We start from the raw sequence: 17,022 nt of genomic DNA on the forward strand, positions 1-17,022 counted from the left end.
TCTTCTAAGGTCTTGTATGCATCTTCGACTCTCTCTTTGCGCATTAACACTAGAGGCGACTCGTGAAGGAAGAAGGCGCCAATGAATAAAATTCCGGCAGGAACAATCTGGAATGCAATCGGTATTTTCCAACTCACGGAAGACGTCCCTGAAATATGTTGTGTGATGCCGTAGTTTATCCAAAACCCGATAACCGATCCAATCTGATAAGCAACTTCGAAGAGACCGGTGAGAATGCCCCTTATAGATGGAATTGAGAGCTCAGCAATGTAACTTGGCACTGTAGCTGTAATGCCACCACAGCCAAGGCCAGTCAGAGTCCGGCCCGCATCTCCTCAAGGTTAGCCGGTTATATCGTAACAAAGTCGATACGGAAATCCTACATATAAAAGAAAGTTGATGCGTTGCAGCAATCATGAGAATTGCACCGATGATGAAGACAAAGACATTGATCTGAAGGGCCCACTTTCGCCCAAGACGTTCGGTCACTTGCTTAGGTGTGAGATAAGAACAATATTAGAAGGAATGGGGTGTTGCATCTTACTAAAGTAGCAGAAGAGCGCTCCGAAGAAAGCCCCAGCTTGAAAAGCCGAGGTGATGTTGCTTGAGACATCGCTAGAGGTTGCTGCAGTAATGCCAAAGGCGCTCTTGAAGCTCGTTCTGGTTATCGTCGTCCCAATGAAGGCTGAGTCGTACCCGAAACTATACTCGTTAACCTCACGTCCCGAGGACACCAAGAACTGGACAAAACCGCAGACATACAGCAAAGAGCCCGTCGCAATGATGCTGGCCTCCGTATAGAGTCGCCAATTGTAGACTTCCTTTGGCGTGGGTCTGTCTTCGACCGCGCGAAGCCCACCCATTGTTTCCAACTTTAAGTATAATTGATTTCGGAGGTTTCTTTCACGGGGTTGCTTTTGCTATGAGTTGTGTGAGTGTGCCTGTATGTTACATCGGGAACCCCTCTTCCACGTTGAACAGCCGACGGGAACACACTCGGAATATATACTACATTCTCTCCTCCACCTCCACCTGCAACTCGCTAATCAGACGTCGGCTCCGTTGAGCGAGTTAATCCCGGATTGAAGCTAACCTCAAACATTGGTGCAGTACCCCATGGGGAGCTGTCAGCAGAGACTATTAAGCGGGGCATAACCGCTAGTATCTATCTACACGAGATTCACGACCATACTCGGTGCAGAGTTCTGGCGGCCCCGGAAAATTACGGCCGAGGTTTCTCGAGAATGAACGTGGGGCAAACTGCCCGGCAACACTGCACGTACTTCCCTGCGATCAACTTTCGGGCTGTCAGTTATGAGATTGCGAAGGCCTTTGATCTTACTTGGTGAAAAGGGTAAAGCAGCGAGTTGTCGAAATATCCATACTGTAGTTAGACGTTATCATATGTTATTTTTATGGAATAAGAGATTTGAAAGCAATTGTTGTCTTCTGTCCGGCCCTTGAGATCAGGTATAAGCTCAGATTAAAATTGATAATAGAAATCTACGGCTTCTCAATAAGTCTGAAAGTGCCCCTGATAGGCATATTCACGCAGCGCAAGAAGGTACATTAAAGTTGCATCACGTCCCTCTCGTAGAGTTGTGGGGAGGATGATAAAAGGATCGGTCGGTGTCGGTGTTGATATTACATTTTTGGCCCCTAGCAGCATCAGTTACAAATGTGCACGGGACTAGTCAAACCAAGAGCTAATCATTGTTACTAATATCTCAAGGTATTTTAGACATCGTCTTGCCGTATGAATACTTATTGGTGAAGAGGAAGGTCTTCAACATTCACTACACTGACCCATATATTCTCCTTATTTTCACTATACGCTGCTATCAACTTATTGCCGACTTGAACGGCTGTGGGATAGCTGAAGCCAAAAGCATGTGCTTTGACGCCGCGAGTGTCTGGAACAATATTTGTAGTGGCATTAGTGCGTAAAACCCCAACACTGGTATATCTCTGGTCTCTCCCGACAGATGTTGCCAGAGTAAGAGGTTGTCGCTGGAGGAGTGTTGTATAGCGTGGATTTGAGATGAGATATCTGTTCCCGTTGTAGATCTTCCCAAGGAATTGCTTGGTTCCAGCATCCGGAATTGTGGTCTGATAAATGTTGTTGCCTAGCTGCGACATCCTCTTGGGATACCACCCATTTCCGTTTGGATCTTCATTGTATTCTACCCACACATTATGCGTGTTGGACGTGCCCGAAGAAATGTCGCGCCAGTGTCGCTGCCAATAGCCGCCGGTTGGAGAGTCTGAATCATGGAACCAGACTGCAAATGTGTTTTCTTGCATGCTATGAACACCATCTGCAGCGTCAAGAATGTGGTTGTAGAGCCATGGAGACCAAGCAGGGGCTTTATCTGGCTGACGAAGTACCTTGTTAATATCACAAGCTCTCTTGCATCCCCTCATACCATATTTCGTCCCGTATATTGTTTCGTTGTATAGTTCTGATGAGGTATACTCATTCTTCTCTATCCAACACGGATCGCCAATTGGCTTGCCTTTAAGAGATATTTGATGGGCAATGCGGCCCGCGGTGCGATACGACCCAGGGCACCAGCGACTACCCGATTGTCCAATTGCGTATAGCTCGCCGTCATCAAGATGCACGAAGGTGAGACCTTGCCATGCTCGCTGGGCAATACCGCGGCTACACCAATAGGTATAGTCTTGCAAGTTGTCGGTCTGGTTAGGTAAAATCGCGGCTGGTAGTAAACTCTCACTTCGGCTCCAAGTCAAGCCTCCATCGTTAGATGTTGAGATCCAGACGTCCTGGCCCATACTGTCTTCATCCACCGGGGCTGATGAGAAGATAAGATAGACATTGCTGCCGACAGCAAATAGCTCAGGATGATGTGCATATGTGCGATCATTTGCTATGCCGTTATAAACCTGAATTTCCTTGACAATGGGAATCTGTTTCCATCCAGCATAAATAGGATCATCATAATCCAGGGGTGGTGAAACTGCCCAAAGGCTGTCGGGTGCAGGTGGCATAGCAAGGACCCCATATAGACATGAACTAAGATTCAGTCCAAGAAGCAGTGAACGTGCCTTCATCGTGCTGCAGTAAATCGGTGACTGCGTCCTCGCTCTGGGATCAAGTAAACCAGGGATGAAAATAAATTTTGAAATATATCAAAACTATCGGAGAAGAACCCAGGATTATTGGACAGACCCAAATCACATCATTGGTGACGAAGATGAAGGCGCTTGGCTTGTCGATAGTTTTAATCCTCTGTGGTTCCGTCTCTTTTGGCTATATCTTTTTACAATCTTACTTTAGACTAGTACTCACATCTCGAGCCTTGGCTCGTCAAGGGGTCACAGCGCATTCCCCAAATTTTGCCTGTATTGGGAAGTTGGGGTTGAATTGGAGAAGAACGAACAACTGCCCAGGCCAGCTGCTCGGGAAAGCTGGCCACGAGCCAACAAGCTGAATGAAACCAAGTCTCATATTCAATCGCTAACTCGGACCCAGTTGCGACACTGTCTTTAAACTATACTTTCTTTACGCTCACTGGCGGAATTTCCAATTCCACAAGTCATATTGGACCTCATTCTGAACGGACAACACAATGCAACCAAACTATCTCTTTTTGGCGAAGGAGAGAATTGAAAAGGGGAAGCAATGAAGTTATAAATATGCCAAGACTCTACAAGCTGTAGATTCTCTTGTGGACACGACCATCACTTGCGCTCACGATCTATTCCTAGTTAGCATCTACCAGTCGATCTCCGCGATGGACTTCACCAAGGTGTTACTCCTAAGCAGTTTCGCGTTCTATGCGGTGTTTGGCGCGGAAGTTGCTCCTAGTCCTCCAGCATTCCTCACCAAGGTCAACTTGAATCCATCTAATATTCGATATCTGGAAGATCCTGACTACAGAGTATGGGCTATCCCGAGTGGTGCAAGTTCCGCTTCTGGTAGCTTTAACGGGGTTGATGTAAACCTCGCTGCCGGAGGCGGTTCTACACTCATTGGTAGTTATTACAAGTTTGCTTATGCGAGATTCTGGTCAACACTAGGCGAAAGAGTCGTTGATCAAGGCATTACAACAAACGACCAGCTTGGCCTTCCACTTATATTGACTCTAAAGGGGCTCTCACCAGGAAATCACACTCTCCTGGCCTGGCATAATTGTTGGGATAATCTTGCTTCTGTCGCACCACTGAACGTAACTGTGGATGGAGACACTGTCGCTACGGTGGGTTGCGCTATGCTTCACTTAATGTGCCGGCTGTCCCTAATTCATGGGCTGTTTCTAGAATGTTTCACAATCCATTCGCAAGGATAATATCTGGCAGACTGCAACTTCATATATTCACCTGAATATCAAATCAGAAGATCAGACTGTTCAAGTCGTATACACTCCTGCAACTGGAAATACAACTCGAGCCTACCTGAATGGGTTTGAGATTGATGGACCTCGTATGGGTCAGCTTGTTTCCTTCCCTTATCCTAGCCACAACGACGAGCATCTCAACCTTGAGGGATCTACTAGCGTTACTGCATCGTGGACTCCTCCGGCCCTCGTCTCGTCCCCTAAGTATAATATCTACCTAGGAACTTCCCAAGATAAATTAGAAAGCGTCAGTCTCAACCAAGAAGACGCTAGTGTGAGCTTTGAAGGTATGATCTTCCATTATCACTAGTATGTAGTAAGCTTATTCATGATAGACCTCAACACCTTTGATACATATTTCTGGCGTGTAGATGTGGTGGACGGCTGCCACCTGTATATCGGTAATGTTTTCAAATTCCGCCTGGCACAATTAGCATTTGATGGCGCTGAAGGATATGGGTAAGTCCTGCACTTACCTAGGTAGACTCAAGGACTCCATTGTCTCAGTCGAGCTCACACATTTATCAAACACTAGCCGATTCGCTCGGGGTGGCCGTGGCGGGAAAGTAATTCATGTGACAACCTTGGAGGATAACTCAGAACCTGGTAGCCTGCGACATGCCCTTACGGTAGAGACAGGGCCTCGAACAGTTGTGTTCGATGTTGGTGGTGTCATCACAACTCTATCTCGAATGTCAATCAACGACTCGTACATAACGATCGCTGGCCAGACTGCGCCAGGAAAGGGTATTGCGATCCAAGGCTGGCCTGTTGGCCTTACCGGAGCCAGCGACGTCGTCATCCGACACCTTCGCGTCCGTCCTGGCAAGGTGTCCGGCCAGACGATTGACGGAATGGGCATGGAAGGCTCCAATCACTGCATCTTCGACCGCAACTCGATGGGTTGGGCCATTGATGAATGCTTCTCGTCTCGGTCAGCTTACAACATTACCTTTCAGCGCAACTTCATCTCGGAGCCGCTCAATGTGGCTGGCCACCAAAACTACCCTGCTGGTACCGCTCATGGTTTCTCTGCTAGCATAAACGGTGACATTGGATCTTTTCACCACAATCTGCTGGCCCATGCTGAGGGTCGATCTTGGAGCATGGCAGGAAACGTTGATAATGCCGGGTTCTTCAATGGCCGTCTCGACATTCGCAATAATGTTGTGTACAATTTTGGTATTTCCAACGAGTCTAATGCATGTGAGTCGGTGCTGATCTTGACCTCGTAGGTTCGCGTGTCACAGACGGCGGTATTCACGAGGGCAACTTTGTTGGCAACTATTATAAGCAAGGCCCGGCTAGTTACCGTAACTATACCTTCATGGCACAGGTAAGACTCTAGAGTGAAATTGCGCAAGGAGTGGACTCATTCTTGGCGACTGACGATTTTGCATAGTACGAGAACGCGCTTCCTGGCACCCAGCAGTACTACTGTGAAGGGAACTCCATGTACACAAAGGAAGGTCAAGTTTTGATTGCCCAAAACTCCACACAAACCCCGGGCGGCAATGACTCCTATCCTGGATACCCGATTGCCTGTTGGGCGAATGTGTCCATCGATCCGCCGCCGGCTTACCAGAAATTCTTTGATGTCCCGTGAGTTCTGATCAGCCCTCCCTCCCTCTAACCTCAATTATCTCATTCCATGCCTATTTAGATTTTTCGAGTCCTACGTCGACACTCAACTATCCACCGAGGCATATAAGCGTGTGCTTTCAGATCGTGGTGCCCAGCAGCCAGTTTTCGACGACCATGACAAACGCATTGTCAACGAAACTCTGACTGGAACAAATACTTACGTAGGCTCGGTTAGCGGGGAACTGGGAATTATAGATGACCCCAGTGATGTTGGGGGCTTGGAAGATTTCCCCACGACAGTCCGAGATGCCTCCTGGGACGCTGACGGCGATGGCATTGCTGACTGGTGGGATGGCTCAACCGGAGGCAGCGGATACACGGCTCTTGATGGATATCTCAACTGGATGGCTGAGCCGCACTCCTATGTTGCGCCTGGCGCAACGACAGAGATTGACCTCAGCAGTTTAGCACGTGGGTTTGTGTCACCACTTGTCTTCAAAGTTGACGGTGCCAAATTTGGTTCGATCAGTGTGGATGGCTCCAACGCAACATATACGGCGAAGGAGACGGGAGTTGAGCGCCTCACTATCTCTTTCTCGGATGCTGAAGGAAGCTCGTGGTCGAGGCCATACGGCATTGCCATCTTTGCTAATGCTTAGAAGGATTTGATTAAAGCTGAACATAGCCATATGTTAACTTCAACAACAACGAAATCTATATCGAGCGTTCCATTGCTCAAGCTTGCTGCCAAGGCACTGTACCAGGTGAAACTCATTGCTTAGATTGAGGACATGTTAAGTTCTATGCTCAATGTTCATAGTATCCGTTAAGCAAGTGGAACATATTAGTCTAACAAGAAAAAAATCTGATAAGGCTTCACTAACCGGGAAGAGTGCTGACTATAGAGACCAGCTTGTTTAAGAGATGCTGGTAACTGCGATGGAAGAATTGCACTCAAATATTCAGCTGAAAAGACAATCGTTGAAGTAGGGGCCAGGTTAGAAAAATACGTCTTATTTTCTGACAGTGCCTATTTTCCTCTATCATCTCGACCAAGAAGATGGACGAGGACTGTGATGTAAGTATCGTTCGCAACACCCTGAATTACCAGTAATCAGTCTATTAGGTAGCTAATTGGCTTGCTTAGCCCCTCGGCCCATTCCACCATACGCCGCTCGAACACATCGACTATTTCGAGCGAATATCAACGTGAGCCAAAACCAACTTTATTTATTCTTTGGTGGTGGCATTGGGAGAACTCCTTGCTCTCCGCCATGATGAGAAGAGGACAGACCCAGCAAGCGGGAGGGGATTGCTGGCAAATCTCGCAAGCTGTCTGTTCGAGGTGGTATCTGAAGTGTGATCCCTTCGAACCCTGTCTGCACTTCATCGAGGACTCGAGAAGAGCTCACAGGGGACTGAAACATTGATGACGCCTTATCGACCCCTGACCCTGCCTCCCCCCTTTTCGTTTTCACTCGAGTATAGCTGAGTTGGTTTCTTACATGTGTCTGCTCGGGCACAAGGGTCTTGGAACTCGATCCAGGGAGGCGGGAGAGAGCCTCAGCACGCTCTTGACGTTCTTGTTCTGCTGCTTGGCCGGCTAAACGAAGTGCTGTCTTCAGCACAGCCTTCAAGTCATCTAGCGCGGTTTGAAACTCATTTATATCTGCGGGTTCTGTCGGTGCTGCGGCGAGACTAGGCCAAGCGGGCGAGTCTTCAGCTGTGGGATACTCATGTCCTTCATGTGAAATGCCGGGAAAGTGATCTTGAGCAGCGCCCTGAACTTTGGAGGCAGCTAGGTGGCCTCCATGAGTAGACGGGGCAATAGATGGCGCAGTGTACAGTAGACCGTGGCGTTTTGAAGTTTCCTTGAGCCCTTCTGACGGCGAAGTCAAGTCAACAGAAGGAGATGAGCTGAATGATACAAAAAGAAGCTCTTCCGTTTTGGCCAAGGTTTCATTCAAACGACTGGGTGCAGGCACCGGTTGGGGGGGTTCCAGTTGCGACTCAGACACCTGGCTCTGACCATCATTCTTGGAAAGGTGATCAGCTACCGCCCGTGGAGTACTTGAGACCACATTGTGATCCTGATGGTCTTCTGTGCCATCTGACTCGAGTATTCCATCGAACGATAGGGGCGGAGGCTTGTGGGAGCTCGAAGTGAGTCTCCGTGTTGGCCGATGACCCTTCACTAACGACTTGGCATGGGAGGCTTTCTGATGAATGGATTGCACCCTGCCTCCGAGGGTCGGGAGTCTCGACGGACGGGTGGTCCTGACTTTCGTTTCAAGACGCGCGGAGGCGCTTGGCTCGGGTTTCTTGCTTGACGGGTGAGGGGAGTGATCTCCTCCAAGGAGATGCTGCTGTTTCTGGAGGCGGCGTCCTCGCGGCTCCGAAATCGTGCCATGCATAACCTGACTGCTGCTGGCAGTCCCATCTTGGTCAGTTGAAGTCATGGGCCGCGGAATATGAGACGTGGAATAATATCAATGATGTCTAGGAGACGTGACTTGAAAAAGCGAAGGGCACAACACCGTAGGATTAGGAGGTTGGAGAAGAAATCTGGCTGCATAGCAAGATCGTGGGCATTGACATGAAAGATCTCTCTTGTCATTTGAGAAACGAGGCAGGCACTGGTCAGCGTCATCTGTCATTAACAACAATCTCTAAAGGAAAGTGCGACATGTCAAACTCCAAGACCATCCTCCTGTGACTTCCTACTTTGGTAGGAAAGGTGTGTGGCTCGCAGCTGCCAAAGCACAACACTACTGAACACCCTTACCTACCTGCTTGAGGTACAGTGTTTGTCATGAAAACAGTCTTCAGCCAGTGGAGTAGGTATGAAGGAGGGCTCCTTCTCTCCCAGATGCTCACTCCTTGATTAAGACAGTCAGACGAGCTGGGCCTCGAGTCTTCCCAATCTGGATGCTGTTTCTGCCTCCTATCTTGCCTCCTTATCTCAACTTTATGAGCCACTCCTGCACCAAGTATTCTTCGCTTGCAGTTACTCCGTGAGCCTGATTGCGCGGCAGTATCGCGGGCATTCTGTTTAACCTCCGTTCGCCAAGTTGCCCACCAACCGTGTTAATGCCTGGGCAACGGGCATGGCATTCTCCCTGCCCGACTTCGGGATGAAGAGCAAACAGCGCTTCAGCAAAAGGTGCTGGTGAGTGACGGGCCTTTCCACACCAACCCTACCTAGGTACCCAAGATGACTCATCTTCACTGCGATAGAAAGAAAGGAGGCTTTTCAAGATTTTCCAGAGTGGTACCATCCTGCGCAAAGTGGCCATGACAAGGCACCACAAACAGCCTGCACAGTCTACCTACCTACCTGGGCAGGCCTCATATACTCGTTGTCCCAGAGTGATAGGGCTGTCAGGGGTGTATCTTGGCTTCTAGGGAGCATGAGAGGTGTTTTTACAGGGGCAGCATGGTACCTAGGTACCTGTACAGCCGGGTGGGGGTCGCCAGCGGGAACGCCTACCGAGGTCCCCTAGCGTGGCGTGCAAGGTGCAAGGTGCAGAGGGCCCTCAGACCAACAACGCTTCCTATGCTCAGCATTATTAGGGAGCCGATACTCCATCCGCTCGTGTGCAATTACAGCAATTCGTGTTAAGACAAGATCCTACCTCATGAAAACGTCCAAATGCAACGTCAACTCAACGTCTGGAAGCTTCTTCTTATTCAAATTTCTCGAACCGCGAAATCTCCCGGCAGAGTGGCCCACTAAAGAGTCAGTACCGCCGCTTTCAGACCGAAGGGAGTTTGGTGTGGCGTGGGCCAGCCTGGACCCAGCGATGTGGTCAGAGTGGTGTGATTGATATCGTGTTAGTCCTGCCACCTTCTCGTGGTGCAAAGCATAACTAAATGATCCCCTGGAGAATGAGTGACGCCCACACCCACTCCTATAATTCCAGGCGCTTCTCACCACTCGGGAAAGCTCCTGACTGCAAGGTTTGCGGGAATGGCGTCCCCCCTTGGCGACCGCTGAATGGCACAGCGTCGCTGGACCCCCAATGCTGGGACCAGGAACGTGGCATCGAGAACCCTGAAAGAAGCATGTGTATTGCAGTGTGCTCAGCCCGATATCGGGGCCTCCGTAAGTAGACCATCGACAAGACTCGTCTTATCTCGAACGAGCCATGTTGTGAATGGAATGATGGCAAAGAGCAGAGCAGAGGCGACAACGCCAGGAGCAACTGTCTCATTGGCAATGGCCACAAAAGCGCGCGAAAAGTTTCTCGGTTTATATGGGCCTGGTGTTGTCAAATCGCCAGATTGGATGGAGTTTTCAGCGACACGAACAGTGCAGAGTCCCACTAATAAGCCTCACTGGGTGTCCTAATTTGGCTCCCGGTGGTGTCATTGTACCTGAGCCTGGGCATCTAGAACTGTGGCCCCTCCGTGCGGCAGACCAACGATATAACCAAGTCATGGCCCTCTCGTTACCTCACAATTTAGCTCTCCTCTCATTGAAGAGCCAACAACAATCACATTCTATCTCTAATGGGCCATTCCACGATAGGCCCTCTACTCTCACCTCCCATCAACATGGAGACACAAGTACGTACTCAAGAGAAGTATGAAAACTTCCAGGAGTCCTCTGATGGTGAGGGCGACCTCACTCGGGAGCCATCACCACATCCCATCGAGAGGGTTCCCACATATCTGCAGCCATGCCTCACTCTTCGAGAGCGCGTTCGGCACTTCACCTTTGCCTGGTACACAGTCTCGTAAGCCATCCCGACTCCAGGTCTGGAGTTGTCTCCAGAAGGCAACTTACATGCAGCCACATGTCTCCTCGACCAGACACTAACACATGGCCGGTAGGATGTCGACTGGCGGTATCGCACTAGTCCTGGCCTTGACACCTCATCGGTTCTCTGGACTAAACATCATCGGTCTCGTCATCTTCCTTATGGACCTCGTCTTTTTCACATTTATCACCATAGCACTGTGTCTGCGCTTCATCTTGTACAGACATACGCTGTCTAAGTCGATGACACACCCATCTGAGGCCCTGTTCATCTCCACCTTCTTCCTTTCGATCGCCGCAATGCTCTCCAATGTCCAAGAGTACGGCGAGATCTTCTTGGGCGACAACGACAAGCGTAGGCTTTACGTCTTCCTCCGCGTGGCATTTTGGGCCTACCTGGCTGTGACTTTCCTCTTGTCGGTGGTGCAGTACCACCTCCTATTCACAGTCAAGGTTGAGAGGCGACTCTCCACCTCAACCATGACACCAGCATGGATTTTACCAATCTTCCCAATCATGCTAGCAGGGACATTGGCTGGCTTCTTTTCGCCCACTCAATCACCAGAGCAGGCCTTGTCCATGATTTCGGCTGGTCTAGCCGCTCAGGGGCTGGGTATGCTTGTGTCCGTCTTCATGTACGCGACATATCTGTCACGTCTCATATCATTCGGCCTACCCATCCAACGGCCTGGTATGTTCATCGCTGTCGGCCCACCAAGCTTCACATGCGCAGCATTGGTTGCGATGGCTTCTGATGTTCCGCGAATCGTTGGAGCGGCCACCGGTTCAGATGCACCAGTCCTCACCAGTCTTGCCAGCCCGGCCATCGTCGCCGACGGAGTCAAAGTGGCCGCCATCTACGTGTCCATCTTCCTCTGGGGCCTCGCCTTCTGGTTCTTCATCTCGGCCGTGGCCGCCGTCTTCGCTGGCATGCCCGACCGGCGTTTCCACCTCAGCTGGTGGAGCTTCGTGTTCCCCAACGTGGGATTCACCATCGCCTGCATCCGCATGGGCGTCGCGCTGCAGAACGACGGCATCCTGTGGCTCAGCAGCGCCATGACTATCACGCTGTTCATCGTCTGGGCCTTTGTGGCGTTCCGCTGCGTGAGAGCGGTGATCAAAAGAGAGATCGTCTGGCCGGGCCATGACGAGGATTCAGACTAATTGAGAAGGATTATAGACGCGTAAAAGGAGAGACGACTTCACCGTCATGATACATTGATAGACTTTTAGACTTTTAGAGAGCGCGGCGTTGAGCATAGCATCGATACCCCCCTCAACTCATTTATGGCATGTTTCAGTCTTCACTTGGCCAGAGTTGAGGAACCAAAAGATATACTGTATGACATAGACTATTAGAATCTTATAGAGAGTTCTGTCGAACTCTTTAATACAATCACAAAACGATACTTTCTTAACTTTATCTTCTGGTTCATATTGGTGTGTCATTAATATGTAATGGTATCAATGTCGACTTTAATGTTTATCCCGATAGCCAGCGTCGCTTTTCTGTGGCCAGATTCTTCTGTTTAGAAGACACAGGCCATAACTATGTACTCAGAAGTAGTGTAACTACGAGTGCCATAGCGGACTTTGCATGGCAACCAAATGTCCTCTCACCCATTTAAGGGGTCTCTCGGGGACTCAGCCTCGTACGCCTGGTGCTCTTCATACGCCCAGGTTATCGACTCAAGGGTCATGCTGAAATTCGGCCCAGTGTCTCTCATAGCCACCGTAACGCAGTGGTTTTCGCTTGCGATGTTCAGGAGAGCCGTAATGTCGAACCTGTGCTCGTCTTCCATCTCTATCGCTCTTGCGATTTCTAGATGACATTCACACGATTCTCGTAAGTGTTGCTTATTCACGTCAAGATAGCCCTCCCGGAGCAACTAAGCCCACGAAGCAACGCAGCTGCTGGAAACGCCGTATTATCGACGGCATGGGTATCGTTCCTTCAAATCCGCCACACAACTCATCATAGCAACTCAAAGTCATCCAGCTTATCCCGGTACTTCATGATATTCCGCTTGATCTTGCTGCCGACCGTCCATGTCACAAAGTCCTCCATAGATCGGGTAACCAAAAACGCCGGATCCGTGACTGTCTCCGTTCCCACACGTACGTGTCCCTGCTCGATGAATTTCGTGGCCGCTTGGATCGTCTCCGCCATCCGTAGCCGGGTCATCACCACGGGTAGTCGCCTCCTCGCGAAAGCCGACACTGTAGCGCCGTGCTCAACTGCTGAGAGCTTGGAGGTGGTCGAGAGAACGCCCACGTCGTATCCTTTGTCCAGGAGGAGCTTCTCGTATTTTTGTCGCACGGTATTTTCCGGCGGGAGAAGACTGAGGCGGTGCGCGAGCTTCCGCATAGACTGTAGGGAAAGTGTGAGTTGGTCCCCTCGCTCAAGTGCGAGCCCTTCGTTTACTTACAGCGCATATCGCATTGTACCTGGTATATCTTGTCAGGAACGATCGCCGGTTACTGAACGATGGTGTTGACTCACTTATGATAGTCCTCCGGTTTTTGGATCATGTATCGCCGTGCGACGGTCGCTGCACGGTGGTCATTGTCGGACTTGTAGGTCGTGAAGTCGACCTTTTTGAGGAGCTTCTGCTCGTGATGCTTCAACTTGCGCACCATCCTGGCAATTACCTCCCCAGTCTTGCCTCAGTTAAGTTTGAGGAGCAGCAGAGAAATACTGCAAGTCTCGCAGTTCGTATACCGAGGAGAACTGAAAGTAGACGATTATTTCGCGCTGCAAGCTTCTTCAGGTTGAGTTTTTGGAGAGGATGCGGGATGCTGTATAGATTCGGCCCCGCCAAAATTTTGACGGACTGCGGCGGAAGAAATTTCCGACCAAAAAGTTCTGGGTCCGTGCCGGTAGAACATCACTCGACTCGCCGATCCGAAGCTCCTCTAACCACCAAACCTGGTCAAGAAGCGCCAAAGCTTCAGACACCAGCACAATGCCTCCGCGACTCTCATTACAGCCGCTGGCACGGCAATGCCGGTCGTGCTTGTCTCAATTGACAGCCAGCTTCTCGACCACGGCACCAGTCGCAGCTCGTACGTATCCCAGCTCGGAGACATCTCGAGCTAGCTATGATCAGGATATAACTAACACGTCTTCCCACTTTGCAGTGCGGAACCTCTCCAACCCGACCTCTTCAGTCCTCTCCCTCGATAACGATGGCACGCCGAGGTCGCCGCGGCAGCCGCTCGACGCCACCGACCGCGTGCGGAATCTCCTGGCGGACAGCGAGGCGCGGCGGCAGCGCATGACGGACCGCAAGAAGTCGACGCTGGAGCGGATGCGGGCCAAGAAGACCAGCGAGGACTACGCGCGGCAGATGACGCGACGGTGGCGGCCTGGCGATGTGTATGCGCCGCACGACCTCAGCCCGCAGGAGATGATCAAGTGGAAGCAGCTGCAGCGGCCGAAGAAGGATGTCCTAGACCTACTGGGCCTCAACCCGCTAGACGAGTACAAGGTAGGTCGATTCACGGTCGAAATGGGAGACAGGAAATGGCTGACCCAAGGCGCAGAACTTCTCCATCATCTCCGAGTTTATGACTGCGATGGGACGGATCAAGCATTCGAGTGAGACGGGTCTACGGCCTGTGAACCAGAGGAAGATGGCGAAGGCCATCAGGCGGGCCATTGGCTTGGGCATACACCCCAGTGTGCATCGCCACCCCATGATTCTGATGAGCGAGGTGCAGAACATGCCGAAGCAGAGGATGACGGCAAAGTCGGTGGTGAACCCGGCGAGGAGCATCAAGCTCATGTGATCAATATGTACAACAGTTCATCTTCTATTTGTAATGTACAGGACTACACGTCTTCAATATTATGTTTGTACAGATCATGCCTTCATCTCGCGGTTGAGGTTAAAACTCAAGAGGCCGTCCATCGTCTTCTTCTTGCCTTGCTTTTCTAACCTTTTCCATAAGGCCGGGTATTCAGCTTGCGCCCACTCTTGGAAACTCGCCTGTAGGCTTTGGCCTGGAAGAGCATTGTATGATACACCAATACTGTCTCGTCGTTAGTAAGTCAGCATAATGCGTCGGGAAGGAAGTAACTCACGTCATCATGTCGACTGGAGATCCAGTGTCTGCTTCCATGGCCTGTATGAGGCCCTTGACCTCTTCAACCTGACCCTGGCCAGCAATGGCACCGCAGTATGCTGCATAAACAACTGGAGGGACCTCAATATCCATCCTGCGCATTTTCTCCCAGATTTCATTCGCTTTCTGGTCGCCCATGGGCAGCACCTCACACACGCGAAACACGGTGGCCAGACTGTTATATGAAGGGCCTTCCACTGAATGGGTTATGTCATGCCAGATGTCAAGGGCCCTCCCTGCATCATCGGCAGCAAGATAGGCAATCATCAAGGCATTGTATAGCTTCGTCGTCGGTTGAATGGTTGTGTCCATCTTCAGCATGTTGTGAATAATCTTCAAGTTTTCTCCATCAGGGCACCGCCCCAGGCCTTCCAGACACCGAATGTAGGTGTCAGTAGTAGGTCGGATGTCGTCTCTGTTATGGCCACGCATATGCCCGAATATGTAGCATGCCATGTCTGCGCGCTTACGGCTGAAAAATGAATCCATAAGCTTGACTCGATCTGCCTGTTCTGTTTCGGGGAAAAATTGACGGAGAAGCGAGTATGAATCCCAGGCACGAGCTGTGCTGTTTTGCCGGTCCAGTGAATAATTAACAAACGCTGCTCTTAGAGCTGCTCGCTCCTCAAGACTGTACGCAAATGTATGCAGTGACAATGTGTCTATGACCTCGTATTGCTGGTCGTTCTTCAGAAACATGATACACATAGCAAGCACTGTTTCTGGCTCCAGGCTGACTGATTGTTGTTCGACTCGACTTGTGACTTCCAATATCCTCTCTAGATCCGGCCTCTTCGACGTGCATAGGTACCGTAGATACTTGTTGAGCACAGCTAGAGAGTCCTCACTATGTGGACTTATGTGTATCAGTTCATCAAACGCGGCGTATGCCCCGCTCGAATCGTTCTGGCCAATACGATAGCCCAATTGAAGAATGTATGTAGTCTCGTTCGGCCTCAGGTCGAATTCTGAAGCCAAAGTGATGAACCTATCCGCTAATAGAGGGTCTGACTTTTCACATGCGGCCCGAACTAAACAGTTAATGGTGGCAATATCGGGCATGCGAGTTTCGTCGCCCTGATTATTGCGAATCATAACATCAATCATATGCTTAATGTCTTCAACACCTTTTCCTTGTAAGACGGCCCATTGAAATATGACATCCCACATCTCCTTTGAAGGGTTGGAATTGCATAGGAATTGAAGTTGGTCTGTCAACCAGGGCAACTGCACGTCTTTCCTGGCACAGAACTTTAGAACTTCCCAGTACGCTTCTGGGGTTGGGGCTTGTCCCAAATCGATGGGCTTTTGGAACCATAGTGTGACCTCGCGTTCCTTATTTTTCGTGGCATAAAAAGTGGTCATCACTTCATGCAGCTCTGGAGAGTATTCGAAGCCTGATCTCTCGAGCTCTTTCGCACATTGGAGAAGCTCTCTCTCATTTCCTTCTCTTGCAAGCCCGCGTAGAACCTTCAGCCATAGTTTAGCCAATTGATTGTGAGGATATTGTCCACCGGGCCGATTATTCGATAGAATCTCAACTGCCTCAGCGGATGCTCCGTATTGTGTCATCGCGGCAATATATTTTGAGTAATCCGAGAATGTGTCCTTGTCCGTGCTGTGGCCGCCGGTTCGCGCCCGAGGCCCTCCGTGACGACGAATTTCTTCGTAAAGCTCACAGGAAAGCTTTAAATGGTCATCCCATCCGTTTCTCGGCTTGCGAAGAAGAGCATCTCGGGCAACATAAAGGTCTGCTAAGGTAAGGTCACCATGCTCGCCTTTAGTTGCCATAAGATGGCGGAACAAGTGCAAAGCACACATGGCTTGCGTGGAATTGACAGTTCTGCCATGCTTCACCTTGAAGCGGAAGAAATCTCTCCATCCCTGTAGCAACTCAGCCCTCGGCGGTAGACGGGTGCTATCTCCCTCTCTTGTCCTGAACTGGAGGAGTGTAACATAACCGGGATCGAGATCAGGTTCCTTCAGCTCCCGAGGAGCCTTCTGAAATACTCCAAGGAATGTCCGTCGGTCTGCATATCGAATTGTCGGCCGCAGTCCATGTGGTAGGCTTCGGTGTAATCGGCGGCTTGACAACGATGCGCATGGCAAAGACAAGCCATGGCCGGCTAACAGTCGGCGGTACACATTGCGCGTCAGTTGTGACCGCATGGTGGAAAGTGGCCTATG

The 17,022-nt window shown here is 50.3% G+C and overlaps 5 protein-coding genes across 5 annotated transcripts; 3 read left to right on the plus strand and 2 right to left on the minus strand.

Annotated features, from left to right (window-relative positions):
• Positions 1–4,801: 4,801 nt before the first annotated feature.
• On the plus strand, positions 4,802–6,604 carry UCRPA7_952 (putative pectate lyase protein; the record flags this gene model as incomplete). The annotated part of the gene is made up of 5 exons (XM_007913541.1): positions 4,802–4,820; positions 5,013–5,543; positions 5,597–5,697; positions 5,764–5,963; positions 6,025–6,604. 5 exons carry the CDS (start codon positions 4,802–4,804, stop codon positions 6,602–6,604), a joined length of 1,431 nt encoding a protein of 476 aa, XP_007911732.1.
• A 4,166-nt stretch (positions 6,605–10,770) lies between these two features.
• UCRPA7_953 (putative c4-dicarboxylate transporter malic acid transport protein) lies at positions 10,771–11,871 on the plus strand (the record flags this gene model as incomplete). Its single annotated transcript, XM_007913542.1, has 1 exon — positions 10,771–11,871. The coding sequence occupies one exon, from the start codon at positions 10,771–10,773 to the stop codon at positions 11,869–11,871; it is 1,101 nt and encodes a 366-aa protein (XP_007911733.1).
• An 811-nt stretch (positions 11,872–12,682) lies between these two features.
• Positions 12,683–13,347, minus strand: UCRPA7_954 (putative u3 small nucleolar ribonucleoprotein imp3 protein; the record flags this gene model as incomplete). Its single annotated transcript, XM_007913543.1, has 3 exons — positions 12,683–13,078; positions 13,137–13,155; positions 13,211–13,347. The coding sequence occupies 3 exons, from the start codon at positions 13,345–13,347 to the stop codon at positions 12,683–12,685; spliced, it is 552 nt and encodes a 183-aa protein (XP_007911734.1).
• Positions 13,348–13,673: 326 nt separating this feature from the next.
• Positions 13,674–14,499, plus strand: UCRPA7_955 (putative 37s ribosomal protein s18 protein; the record flags this gene model as incomplete). The annotated part of the gene is made up of 3 exons (XM_007913544.1): positions 13,674–13,773; positions 13,849–14,198; positions 14,254–14,499. 3 exons carry the CDS (start codon positions 13,674–13,676, stop codon positions 14,497–14,499), a joined length of 696 nt encoding a protein of 231 aa, XP_007911735.1.
• A 74-nt stretch (positions 14,500–14,573) lies between these two features.
• On the minus strand, positions 14,574–15,156 carry UCRPA7_956 (putative complex i intermediate-associated protein 84 protein; the record flags this gene model as incomplete). Its single annotated transcript, XM_007913545.1, has 2 exons — positions 14,574–14,742; positions 14,795–15,156. The coding sequence occupies 2 exons, from the start codon at positions 15,154–15,156 to the stop codon at positions 14,574–14,576; spliced, it is 531 nt and encodes a 176-aa protein (XP_007911736.1).
• Positions 15,157–17,022: the final 1,866 nt, after the last annotated feature.

The sequence above is a fragment of the Phaeoacremonium minimum genome (assembly GCF_000392275.1).
Source record: "Phaeoacremonium minimum UCRPA7 unplaced genomic scaffold PA7_03_scaffold_47, whole genome shotgun sequence".
NCBI classification, from domain to species: domain Eukaryota; kingdom Fungi; phylum Ascomycota; class Sordariomycetes; order Togniniales; family Togniniaceae; genus Phaeoacremonium; species Phaeoacremonium minimum.